Raw genomic sequence first — 12,058 nt, forward strand, 5'->3', positions numbered from 1 at the left:
TATTTTAGCCCCCTCTCTCAGTCCCCTAATAGCAGTACCCATAATAGTTCCCATTTTAGTCTCCACTTATTGTTGTAAGTCAAGGCAAAACTGGGTGGCATTATGTCAGACCTATGGTTACACAGCACCCCTGAGGATACTGTCATGTAAAACCCAGTGGTTCTCCCCCTGGAAACATACATGGAAAAAGCATGCCTGGCTGACACTAATAGGTAGGGGAAAGTGTTCACACATGTGCTTGTGTGCACACAGTCGCACGCACAAACACTTCGGAACTGATGGTCTTATGACATCTGTTTGTGCTAGGTGGCGCTCCTTCTGTGTTTTTCTCTCTCTCAGTCCTCACATCCCTCTCTCCTTCTCTGCCTCAGTCCTCCCAACCTCCCTTTCTCCCTCAATCCCCCAGAAGATCCCTCTCTTCCAGTCCCTCCCTCTCTCCAACCCTCCCTTATACTCTCTGTCCCCACTGCCTCCCTCTTCTCTACACTCCTCCCTCTCCCTCCATCTCTCCTACTGTGTTATTTTCTTTCCCTCTGTCCCCATAACTTCCAGCAGTAACCCTGGAAAGCTCTGGAATATTTCCACTGTACTCAGCTGAGATGCATGCCGAAATGCCCAAAAGATGCACACACACACATGCACAAAGCCTGGGGCTGTAGCCTGGATCCTAATCACAGAGATTGGCCCTTTGCATATTGATAAAGTACAGTGTGTGCAGATAAAGGATTGACCAAAGACCATCTGATCCTGATGGCATGCAGCCTTTGAAAACTTTGCCAGATTATAATTCAAACCCTATGCCCTGATATCAGACCTCTATTTTCCCTCATCCTTTTGATCGTTCTCCCCCTCCCCCTCACTCTCTCTTGTTTTTGGATAACATGTTTCCACCAAATGTTGCAGGATAAACAGTTACTATAGGGTGTTGCGTCAGAGTGGAATGAGGGAGAGAGGGAGACTAGAAAGAGGGAGAGAGAGAAGAGAAAGAGGGAGAGAGGGAGAAGAGAAAGAGGGAGAGAGGGAGAAGAGAAATAGGGAGAGAGGGAGAAGAGGAAGAGGAAGAGAGAAGAGAAAGAGGGACAGAGGGAGAAGAGAAAGAGAGAGAGAGGGAGAAGAGAAAGAGAGAGAGAGAGAGAAGAGAAATAGGGAGAGAGGGAGAAGAGAGAGGGAGAGAGAGAAGAGAAAGGGAGAGAGAGAAGAGAAAGAGGGAGAGAGAGAAGAGAGAGGGAGGAGGGAAATAGGGAGAGAGGGAGAGAGGGAGAAGAGAAAGAGTGAGAGAGGGAGAAGAGAAAGAGGGAGAGAGAGAAGAGAAAGAGGGAGAGAGAGAAGAGAAAGAGGGAAAGTGGGAGAAGAGAAAGAGGGAGAGAGGGAAGAGAAAGAGGGAGAGAGAGAAGAGAAAGAGGGAGAGAGAGAAGAGAAAGGGAGATAGAGGGAGAAGAGAAAGGGGAGAGAGGGAGAAGAGAAAGAGGGAGAGAGAGAAGAGAGAGAGGGAGAAGAGAAAGAGGGAGAGAGAGAAGAGAAAGAGGGAGAGAGGGAGAAGAGAAAGAGGGAGAGAGAGAAGAGAAAGAGGGAAAGTGGGAGAAGAGAAAGAGGGAGAGAGAGAAGAGAAAGAGGGAGAGAGGGAAGAGAAAGAGGGAGAGAGAGAAGAGAAAGAGGGAGAGAGGGAAGAGAAAGAGGGAGAGAGAGAAGAGAAAGAGGGAAAGTGGGAGAAGAGAAAGAGGGAGAGAGAGAAGAGAAAGGGAGAGAGAGGGAGAAGAGAAAGGGGGAGAGAGGGAGAAGAGAAAGAGGGAGAGGGAGAAGAGAAAGAGGGAGAGAGGGAGAAGAGGGAGAGAGGGAAGAGTATGGAGGATGTCTAAAGCATGGGCTATATGCCTCAGGAATGTATTTGGCAGTGGGTAAATACTGCAGGTAGCCTGAACACACACACACACACACACACGCTCACCACCATCCAGTGCCACATGCTCATCGGTGCAGAGAGTGAACCACCACTACTGTCTACTGCTACTGTGCAGGGAACCATAGCTCAGGAATACAAGCAACCACAAAACTGAACCCATAAAGAAGACAGGTATGTGTGTTTTGTCTGTCTGCTTCATTTACCTGTGGTGTTTGTGAATGTTTTTGTGAGTTAAGTGAGATTTAGTGGAAAATAAATGCTTTGACTTATATACTGGCAAATGTATAATTGCAGTTACTGCAGGCTATAAATGTATTATGTTGTTACTGACAGACAGAATAATGTTGATGTGTATGGCTGTGCTATAATCCAATCTGCCCCTAACTCAATGAAGAAGTGGTTATCATGCGACTGTGAATGTGAATGTTACCATTCTGAAGTCCAGTTGACCTATATGGACACCCTGATGATGCAGTCTCTGTCATCTATGTGTGTGCATGCATATTTTGTTTATGCGTATTTTGTCTGTGTGTGTGTGCCTGCCTGCCTGTGTTCATGTGTGCGTGTGTGTCTGTGAATATGTGCATGTGTGACATTTTTGTCCACTGTGTATTATTAAGGCTGCAGCTGTGCATGTGGAAAAATATGGACACACATTCCTCTCTCTCCAACACAGATATGTGTCTGCAACTTAGAGCAACAAATGGCAGGGGGGCAAACTCATGCCTCAATTCCTCTGCTGTATTAAGGTATTAAGATGTTAATGAAGCGGGGAAAGTTAGTCGCTGTCTCACACTGTGACGTCACCTAGTCAACTGACTCTCCAGGGGTGACAAGTTACAGTAGCTTCTTGCTCTAGATGTTTCTATGGCTCAGAGTGTTTCGAATTGTTGAGAAAAAGCTCTGACGAAGGCCTTGAGGCCGATGAGTAAAGCTTATTAAAAATAAGTGATACTAGCAAGAGCAGTGTGCGGGTTTCTTCTTTTTTCTCATGGAGTTGTTGTGATCGAATCCTGTGTTTCGGATCCTGTGATGGAATTATCCAAGTAGCTGTGTCCATGGCTGTGGTGTGGGTCGGGTCTGGTCCTTGCACTGGTTCTTTGTATTTGTATTTAGATAAGTAATATATAACAATTATTATCACTATCCCCAGGTTGTCTTACAGTATCTCCATGGCTGTACTACGGTCGGTGCTGTCCCTTGCCCTCACTCTAGCCCTGGGCCTGATGCTGAGTGTCTGCAGGCCTGTTTGTGGCACCCCAGTGGCATCCCAGGACCTGGACTATGGAGGGGTTCCTCTATGGATCAACCGTCTTCTGGGGGAACCCTCTGTATTCAGCCTGAGGGGCCGCATGAACCGTGCATGGTACAAATAAAACATTGATACATTCATTTATAAATGAAAAGCACTTGCACATCTGAAAGTTGCTTTAGCTGGTGCGTCGGGATTGGGTAATGTTCAAACGTCATTCAAAGGAAAGTTCACACACTTTGCGCTTGCAAAGTGTCACATTTATTTCTTACTTTATTTACATTTGTAATATCTGAGTAAAGACATATTTATGTGTGTGTGATCCAGGTTTAGAGCCAACAACCCCCAGTCCTGCCCTGACCTGTGTGACTGTCCTATCCAGTGGCCCTCAGCTCTATACTGTGACCACAGAGACCTGGGAGAGCTGCCGGACAGCATGCTTTACAATACACAGTACCTGTTCCTGCAGGTAATACACACATCACATGCATGCACATTCACACACACACACACATACACACACACACACACACACACAAAGGGGTCTGAGACACCTGCCTGACAGACTGCCAGGTACCACATGGTTCCTATACAGATGTAGGATCTTAATTTGGGCCAATAATCCTGCAGCAACAGAAAATGTGAATTATTATGTGGATTATAAGTAATGGACATTTGTTGTAGGGGTTAGATACATTTTTCGTTAGGGCAAATCAAGTCTGACATTTTAAAGTGGAAATTACAAACTTTAGAAACCTTTTTAAACCTTGAATACACTGCTGTGCAGGAACATTCTCAGCAACAAAATTAAGATCCTACATCTGTGGTAACACACATGTGTGTGTTTTCCCAGGGCAACAACATCTCGTCCCTGCCCTCCTCCTCTCTCACCAACTCCTCAGGGCTCCGCTGGCTCATCATGGATGATAACCGTCTACAGACGGACGGGCTGCAGACCTCCACGCTGCAGAACCTGACCCGGCTCCAATACCTGTTCCTTAACCACAACAAGCTGACAGCCGTGCCCTCCGGCCTGCCCAGCAGCCTGCGGCAGCTCCGACTGGCACACAACCTCATCACCAGCATCTCCCCGGGAACCTTTGGGAATTTACATAATCTTACATTGCTGCTACTGCAGGGGAATAGGCTGAACGTGATTACAGAGACTGACTTCACAGGTAAGTGTCTTCGCTCTGCTTCTTTTCTGAGTGATTATATTTTATGTCAAAATATCATTTCTGACATATGTTAAAAATAACAGCCTCAAAGGTAACAGCTCTGAACATGCTTGTTCTGGTAGCCTCTCTCCCTTCCTCCCTCCCTCTCTCCCTCTCTTCCTCTCCCTCCCCCTCTCCCTCTCCCTCCTTCCCCGCCAGGCCTAGTGTCTCTTAACCTGTTGGACCTGAGCGGGAACCTCTTCTCCTCCTTCCCCTCTCACCTCCCTCCATCCATCCAGCAGCTCTACCTCTCCAACAACTCTCTGTCTGCCCTGGGGGAGGAAAGTTTATGGGGCTTCACTAATCTCAGGTAACACACACACGGACAGATGCACACATGCACACACACACACACACACACACACACACACACACACACACACACACACACACACACACACACACACACACACACAGGTAAATTATTTCAGTCTGATATGCATCACATTCACACATCTCTGATATTATCACAAAATGTAGCTTTAATGTAAATGTAATGTTCTGTGTGTGTGTGTGTGTGTGTGTGTGTGTGTGTGTGTGTGTGTGTGCATACGTGTGTGAGTGAGTGTGTAGGTACCTGCGTCTGAGCCACTGTGGTCTAGTGAGCCCTTCCCTCCACCCCCAGTCCTTCAACCTATCTTCCCTTGTAGAGCTGGATCTCTCTTACAACAAGCTGACAACCATCCCCCTTGTCCCCCTCACATTACAGTACCTATACTTGGAGGCCAACCACATACAAGGTAAGACTATACATACACTCCCACACACACACACGTGCACACACACACACACAGACACTCCCGCATACGAACACACACACACACACACACACACACACACAGAGACTAACATCTGTGAGGGGTTGACCAGGGGATTATGATCCAGCCAGGTACCCCGTGAAACAAGTTAGTATTCGACGTCCGTCCATGTCGAAGGACGTCGGGAGATGATGTAGAAACCGGCCACTAGGGGTGAAAGCATCTGCCTCTGGTGTTCGAATCCAGCAATTGAAAGTCGTTTTTGAGATTTTTGTTTTAATCCTATCACAAACCTTAACCCTTACCTTAACCATTCAGAGTTAATGCCTAAACGTATCCCTAACCTTAAAATTGTTGAGTTAATGCCTAAACTTAACCTTAAACACTTAAAAATTTGACGTTTGGAACAACTGCGAAATTTGACGTTCGACAAACATGGATGAACGTCTAATTCTGACATGAGACTGTGAGAGCTAGTTGGTAAGATCAGCCAAATATCATGCTCTTTCCATCTTTCTCTGAGAAAAGCAATCCTGGTGTTTTGCCTCCAAATATTTTCAAATGACGAAGCTGATCGAATTATGAACTCCTGAATGCGTCTCTTGGACTGCAAAACAGCACATGGAGAGTGGATGTAACTTCCTGCCTCAACTTCAATAACAAACCTGTGAATCTCACAATTGGCCACTCGTTCGCTCAGCCGTGTCTCCTTGACAAACACTGTTAGGATTCCTGGATTCCTGTTCTGACTGGGATGTTTGGGCTACAGAGGGAGAGGGACAGAGGGGAGAGAATGACAAGAGAGAAAAACAGAGGTGGAGATACAGTGCCTTCAGGAAGTATTCACACCCCTTGACTTTTTTCATATTTTGTTGTGTGAATTTAAAATGGATTACGTTTAGATTTAGTGTCACTGGAGTACACACAATACCCTCTAATCTAAATGTGGAATTATGTTTTTAGAAATTTTAGAAATTAATAAAAAACAGAAAGCTGAAATGTCTTGAGTCAATAAGTATTCAAGCCCTTTGTTATGGCGAGTACAAATTTGTTTAACAAGTCAGATAATAAGTTGCATGAACTAACTCTGTGTGCAATAATGGTGTTTAACATGATTTTTCAATGACTACACCTATCTCTGTACCCCACACATAAAATTATCTGTAAGGTCCTTCAGTCAAGCAGTGAAGCACAGATTCAACAACAAAGAACAGGGAGGTTTTCCAATGCCTTGCAAAGAATGGCACCTATTGGTAGATGGGTAAAACATTTAAAAAACAGAGAGTAGGGAGGTTCCCATTGACCCAGGTTTATTAGACAAAAGCAACATCTCAAAACATCTTTGTAACAAGTGTAATGGAGACGGCAGATATAGGAGACATTTTCTAAAGATCAACAAAAAAAAATATTTTGGAAAACGTTATTTATTGTGACAAATTATGATGGAAACTGTGTTTTTCGAATAAATGATTATTGCCGAATAATTTTGAAGGTACGCGCGGCACGTGATGTCAACGCAAGCTCCACTCTAAATGTAATTCTAAATGCCTGCTAAATAAAAATTTTAACTATCAAAATAATGCTTCTTTGCAGGATCCTTGTCCTGACTTTCAAGAATGGCTGAATTGCTTCGAATTGCTTTTCTGGTTGGCTGGATGCAAGTTTCACCATCCAATTATTTACCGTGCAAGTTTCACCATGGCACAGACCGTGGCGATACGTTGGCACATGATAAGTATTCGAATATTGCATACTAGTCTATTCTTGCATTCTTTCCATGCTGGCTTTCACGGGCTACCTGAGTCATGAAACAAATAGGTGGAATGGCATACAGGCTGTCGCCAATTTATTAATGCGCAATTTGGAAACACTACAGTTTTATTCAACGTCATTACGTCCAGCTGTGACGTCATTACGTCCAGCTGTTTTTATCGACACAAGATAGTTAAATGGAAATGCACCTTAGCAGGCATTTGTCACATCTATTTTCTATGCAAACTTTCTAAATGTTGACAAAAAATCACAGGACAAGTTAATGGAAACATACTGTATCTACTGAATATCCCTTTGATCATGGTGAAGTTATTATTACACTTTGGATGGTGTATCAATACACCCAGTCACTCCAAAGATACCGGCATCCTTCCTAACTCAGTTGACGGAGAGGAAGGAAACCACTCAGGGATTTCACCATGAGGCCAATTGAGATTTTAAACCAGTTAGAGTTAAATGGCTGTGATAAGAGAAAACTGAGGATAGATCAACAACATTGTAGTTACTCCACCACACTAACCTAAATGACAGTGAAAAGAAGGAATGCTTGTCATTGGCAAGGACTATGGAGTTTTTTTTAGGATACAAATAAAAGGAATAGAGCTAAGCACAGGCAAAGTTCTAGAGGAAAACCTGGTTCAGTATGCTTTCCAACAGATAAACAGACAGAGAGGCAGGGGTACAGAAATAAAGAGAGAGAGAGAGAAAGCAAGAGAAAAATGTGAGCTTTTTTTCCGCAAGGCTCTCCAGGAGACATGAGTCAGCACTATAACCTGGTATGTGTGTCTGGTCTGGTCTGACAGAGTTAAACACAAGACATTCACTGAGAGAAAAACACTCACCTCACTGTCTAGCATCCCAACAGCTAGCTAACGTTGTCTACCCTCTGCCAAACTCACCCTTCTGCCAATAGCTATAGGCAGGAACAGGAGGTAGAGAGGAGATTATGTTTTCTCTCCTCCTCTTTTTTAAGATAGCTGTAGCTGCTTTTTGGATTTGGCTACTACTGTAGCATGTTGTGGTTTCTGCTCCTAATAGAATAGGCTACTGAAGCTGTGCCCAGCTTCTGTTCAGGTAAGTCATTCTCATAAGGTTTGAGTACACTCAAAATACTGTGACAACTCTCAATTGGAGGAAATGGGTTTAAGTTATGTTCACTCATGGTAAAAATATACTTTGTGAAGTCAGAGTATATGAGTGGGAATGTCATTGCTGTGTATAGGGCAGGAGTGCATGTAATAACCATACTGTCCTCTGTTCTCTTTGTCCTCTCTATCCTTTCTATCCTCTCTGTCCTCCCTCTGCTCTCTGTCCTCTGCAGAGTTTAACGTCTCTAGTTTCTGTCGGGAGGTGGGTCCTCTGTCCTACTCCAGGATGAGGATCCTTCGTCTGGACGGCAACAAGATGTCCTACCATCTCCTACCACCTGAATGGGTCTACTGCCTCCGAGTCCTGCACCACATATACATCTAACCCTGACTTTGGACCTCTAACCCCCTGACCCTGCCACAACCCTGCTTTGAAGCTTACCTCAGCAAGATTCTGGAAAGATTCTGTCAAGATTCCACAGGTCCGAACATTCAGAAATGAACACACACCCATGCACACAAGTACGTCACTCAAACGCACATCCCTCAAACACACATCACTCATGCACACTCGGACGCACGTTTGGACACACACAAACGTAAGCACATGCTCACATGGTCTCAGAACAGGTCTTCTAGACTCAATACAATTTATTTTTTATAGTCTCCCTGTATCTACTTCATACTGTAACACATAGTCTGATCAGTGTATGAAGCAGGTATTCATTAAAATCATCCATCAACATCACCCACCAAGGCTTGTTAATCTATCACAGTACTGTAGAGTCAGCTTGAAGTTGAATTGATCCAACACACATGTATAAATGCGCACATTATATACGTTTTCTTATTGTAAAGTTTTACAATATCTACTATGTTTTGCTAAGGTCAAAGTATGTGCTGTATTGGATGTATGACTGTAATTTATTGTTTTTGCATATGAACAGAACAATAAAATATACACCATTATCAATTGTTTTTACTGTTTTTCTCGCTCAACTAATATTTTAGAACAGACACTACTGATGTAGACATGAAATAATCTCTGCTTCTATCCCTGCTCAGGCTAAGACACAGATGCAGGCACAGGAGGTGGATAGTACGAGTCTCAGAGTGTATTACAGCACAAGGGGCAGGCAATCGGTAGGTCAAGCCAGGCAAAGAGTTGTAATCCAAATCAGAGTCAGGCATGTACAGGACGTCAGGCCGGATCAGGGTCAGGACACGCAGAAAGGTCAGAACTGGGAAGACTAGGAAAAACAGGAGACAAAGGGCTGTGAGACAGTGGTTTAATCCTAGACACATGAAAGTGGGATGTATGCGGAGGGTGCAGGGCAACAGAAGACGAACAGCAGAGGGGCTAAGGGTTTTAGGGGAAAGGGCAGATGAAATGGTGGGAAAGTTTTCAGGACTCCACCCGAAGGGGCAGGTACCGAGTGGAAAACCAAACCCTCTGCCCGAGCCAATAGCGGGGAGCAGGTGTCCGGTGGCGATCCGCCTGTCGCTGATACCTGGATGTGGTCTTCAGAAGAGCGGCCCGGGCTCTCTTCCAGGTACGGCCACAGCGGCGGACGAACATCTGGGCAGAGGGTATGCTGACTTCTTCCTCTTGTTCAGTGAAGAGCGGGGACTGATATCCCAAGGAACACTCGAAGAGCGAGAGACCAGTGGCCGAGCAGGGAAGGGTGTTACGGGTGTATTTCACCCACACGAGTTGCTGGCTCCAAGTAGTGGGGTTTGGCGGAGACGAGGCAAAGAAGAGCCGTCTCCAGGTAATGATTGGCTCTCTCCGACTGGCCGTTAGATTGGGGGTGAAAACCAGAGGACAGGCTGGCCGACGACCCAATGAGGGTGCAGAACGCCTTCCAGAACCAGGACGAGAACTGAGGACCACGATCGGAGACCATGTCGACCGGAAGTCCATGGATCCGGAAGACGTGATGCACCATGAGCTGAGCCGTCTCCTTGGCTGAGGGTAACTTGGGAAGGGGAATAAAATGGGCAGCTTTAGAAAATCTATTCTCCACCGTCAAGATCGTGGTGTTTCCATCTGATGGAGGAAGACCAGAAACAAAGTCCTGGGATATATGGGACCAGGGGCGGCGAGGAACAGGGAGTGATTGAAGAAGGCCAGCCGGGGGCTTGTCACGGAGTCTTATTTTGTGAACACACAGTGCAGGCGGCAACGAATGCGGAGACATCGGGAACCATGGAAGGCCACCAAAAGCGTTGGCAGATGAAAGCCAGGGTCCGACGGGAGCCTGGATGGCATGTTAGTCTCGAGCAATGTGCCCATTCCAGGACTGGAGAACGGGCAGAGTCCGGGACAAACATCTGATTAGCTGGACCCCCCTTATGGACCAGGCTCTCTATACCCCAGACGAGTGCAGCCGCTAGATAGGAGGTAGGGAGGTTGTCTCGGGGTCAGACGGAGTAGCAGCGGGGATATACAAACATGAGAGTGCGTCAGGCTTCACATTCTTGGACCCCGGGCGGTAGGAGAGAGTGAAATTGAAATGGGTGAATAATAGGGCCCAATGAGCCTGCCTAGATTTGAGGCGCTTCCAGGATTCCAGGTTCTTATGGTCAGTCCACACTAAGAATGGGTGTTCCGCCCCCTCCAACCAGTGCCTTCACTCCTCCAACGCCATCTTGACGGCGAGGAGTTCTCGATTACCCACATCATAGTTCGTCTCAGCAGGGGTAAGACGATGGGAGAGAAAAGCGCAGGGGTGCAGCTTTTGATCCTGGGCAGAACATTGGGACAGGACGGCCCCCACTCCGACATCCACGGCGTTGACCTCCACCACAAACTGACGGGATGGGTCCGGATGGATTAAGATGGGGGCTGTAGTGAATCGATGTTTGAGGTCCAAGAACGCCTGGTCAGCTGCTGGAGACCACGTGAATGGAACCTTGGGTAGGAGTTCTGAGAGGGGGGAAGCCAGGGTGCTGTAACCCCGGATGAAGCGGCGGTAGAAGCTAGCACAACCAAGGAAACGTAGAAGCTGCACTCTGGATGTGGGTTGAGGCCAATCCACCACCGCTCTCACCTTGTCTGGCTCCATCTGTATGTGTCCTGCAGTTATGCCATATCCTAGGAAGGAGATGGTGGAGTGATAGAATTCACACTTCTCCGCTTTGATGAAAAGCTGGTTCTCCAGGAGACGCTGAATGACCTGTCGGACGTGGAGGACCTGCTCTTGAGCTGAACGGGAAAAGACAAGGATGTCGTTGAGGTAGACAAACATGAACCGGTTCAGCATGTCCAGAGCATATCGTTGACCAGGGCCTGGAACACAGCGGGAGTGTTGGTCAATCCGAATGCCATAACCAAGTACTCATAGTGCCCGCTAGCCATGTTAAAGGCTGTCTTCCATTCGTCTCCTTCCCGTATCCAAACCAGATGGTAGGCGTTCCGAAGGTCCAACTTTGAGAAGATGGTCGCTCCCTGAATAGGTTCGAAAGCCGAGGAGATTAATGGTAGAGGGTAACGTTTTTTAACCGTGACATCATTAAGGCCCTGGTAGTCGATACACGGGCGCAGGGTTTTGTCCTTCTTCTCCACAAAAAAGAACCCTGCGCCGGCGAGAGAGGCAGAAGGATGAATACTGCAGCGAGAGAGCCCTCAATGTACTCCTCCATAGCCTTGGTCTCCGGACCCGACAGGAAGTAAAGCCGCCCCTGAGGTGGTGTAGTGCCCGGAGAAGGTCAATGGTGCAGTCGTAGGGTCGATGCGGAGGGAGAGACGTAGCGCAGGCCTTGTTGAAGTACCCGGAGGTCCAGGAATGGCGGAGAGATCTGAGGCTTCTCCCAAGCCTGCAGGAAGACGTCCCGGGGCAGGCTGTGCCGACTTAAGACAATGCACATGGCAGAACGGGCTCCAACCCATGACAGAACCAGTAGCCCAGTCAATCAGCGGATTGTGCTTCTGGAGCAATGAATACCCCAAAACCACAGGTACATGGGGAGATTCTATGAGTAGGAACTGCATACACTCACTGTGATTTCCTGATACTCGTAGGTTGATAGGAACCGTATTGCGGGTGACTCTGCCAATAGAGTGCCCA

The 12,058-nt window shown here is 46.7% G+C and overlaps 1 protein-coding gene across 1 annotated transcript; it reads left to right on the forward strand.

Moving 5' to 3' along the window:
- Window positions 1-1,807: 1,807 nt before the first annotated feature.
- On the forward strand, window positions 1,808-8,961 carry zgc:113307 (uncharacterized protein LOC553753 homolog). The gene is made up of 7 exons (XM_041889283.2): window positions 1,808-2,071; window positions 3,054-3,266; window positions 3,480-3,621; window positions 4,006-4,330; window positions 4,529-4,679; window positions 4,943-5,109; window positions 8,222-8,961. Exons 2-7 carry the CDS (start codon window positions 3,073-3,075, stop codon window positions 8,371-8,373), a joined length of 1,131 nt encoding a protein of 376 aa, XP_041745217.1. The 5' UTR covers window positions 1,808-2,071; window positions 3,054-3,072; the 3' UTR covers window positions 8,374-8,961.
- Window positions 8,962-12,058: the final 3,097 nt, after the last annotated feature.

Source organism: Coregonus clupeaformis, chromosome 10, assembly GCF_020615455.1.
Source record: "Coregonus clupeaformis isolate EN_2021a chromosome 10, ASM2061545v1, whole genome shotgun sequence".
Taxonomy (NCBI): Eukaryota; Metazoa; Chordata; class Actinopteri; order Salmoniformes; family Salmonidae; genus Coregonus; species Coregonus clupeaformis.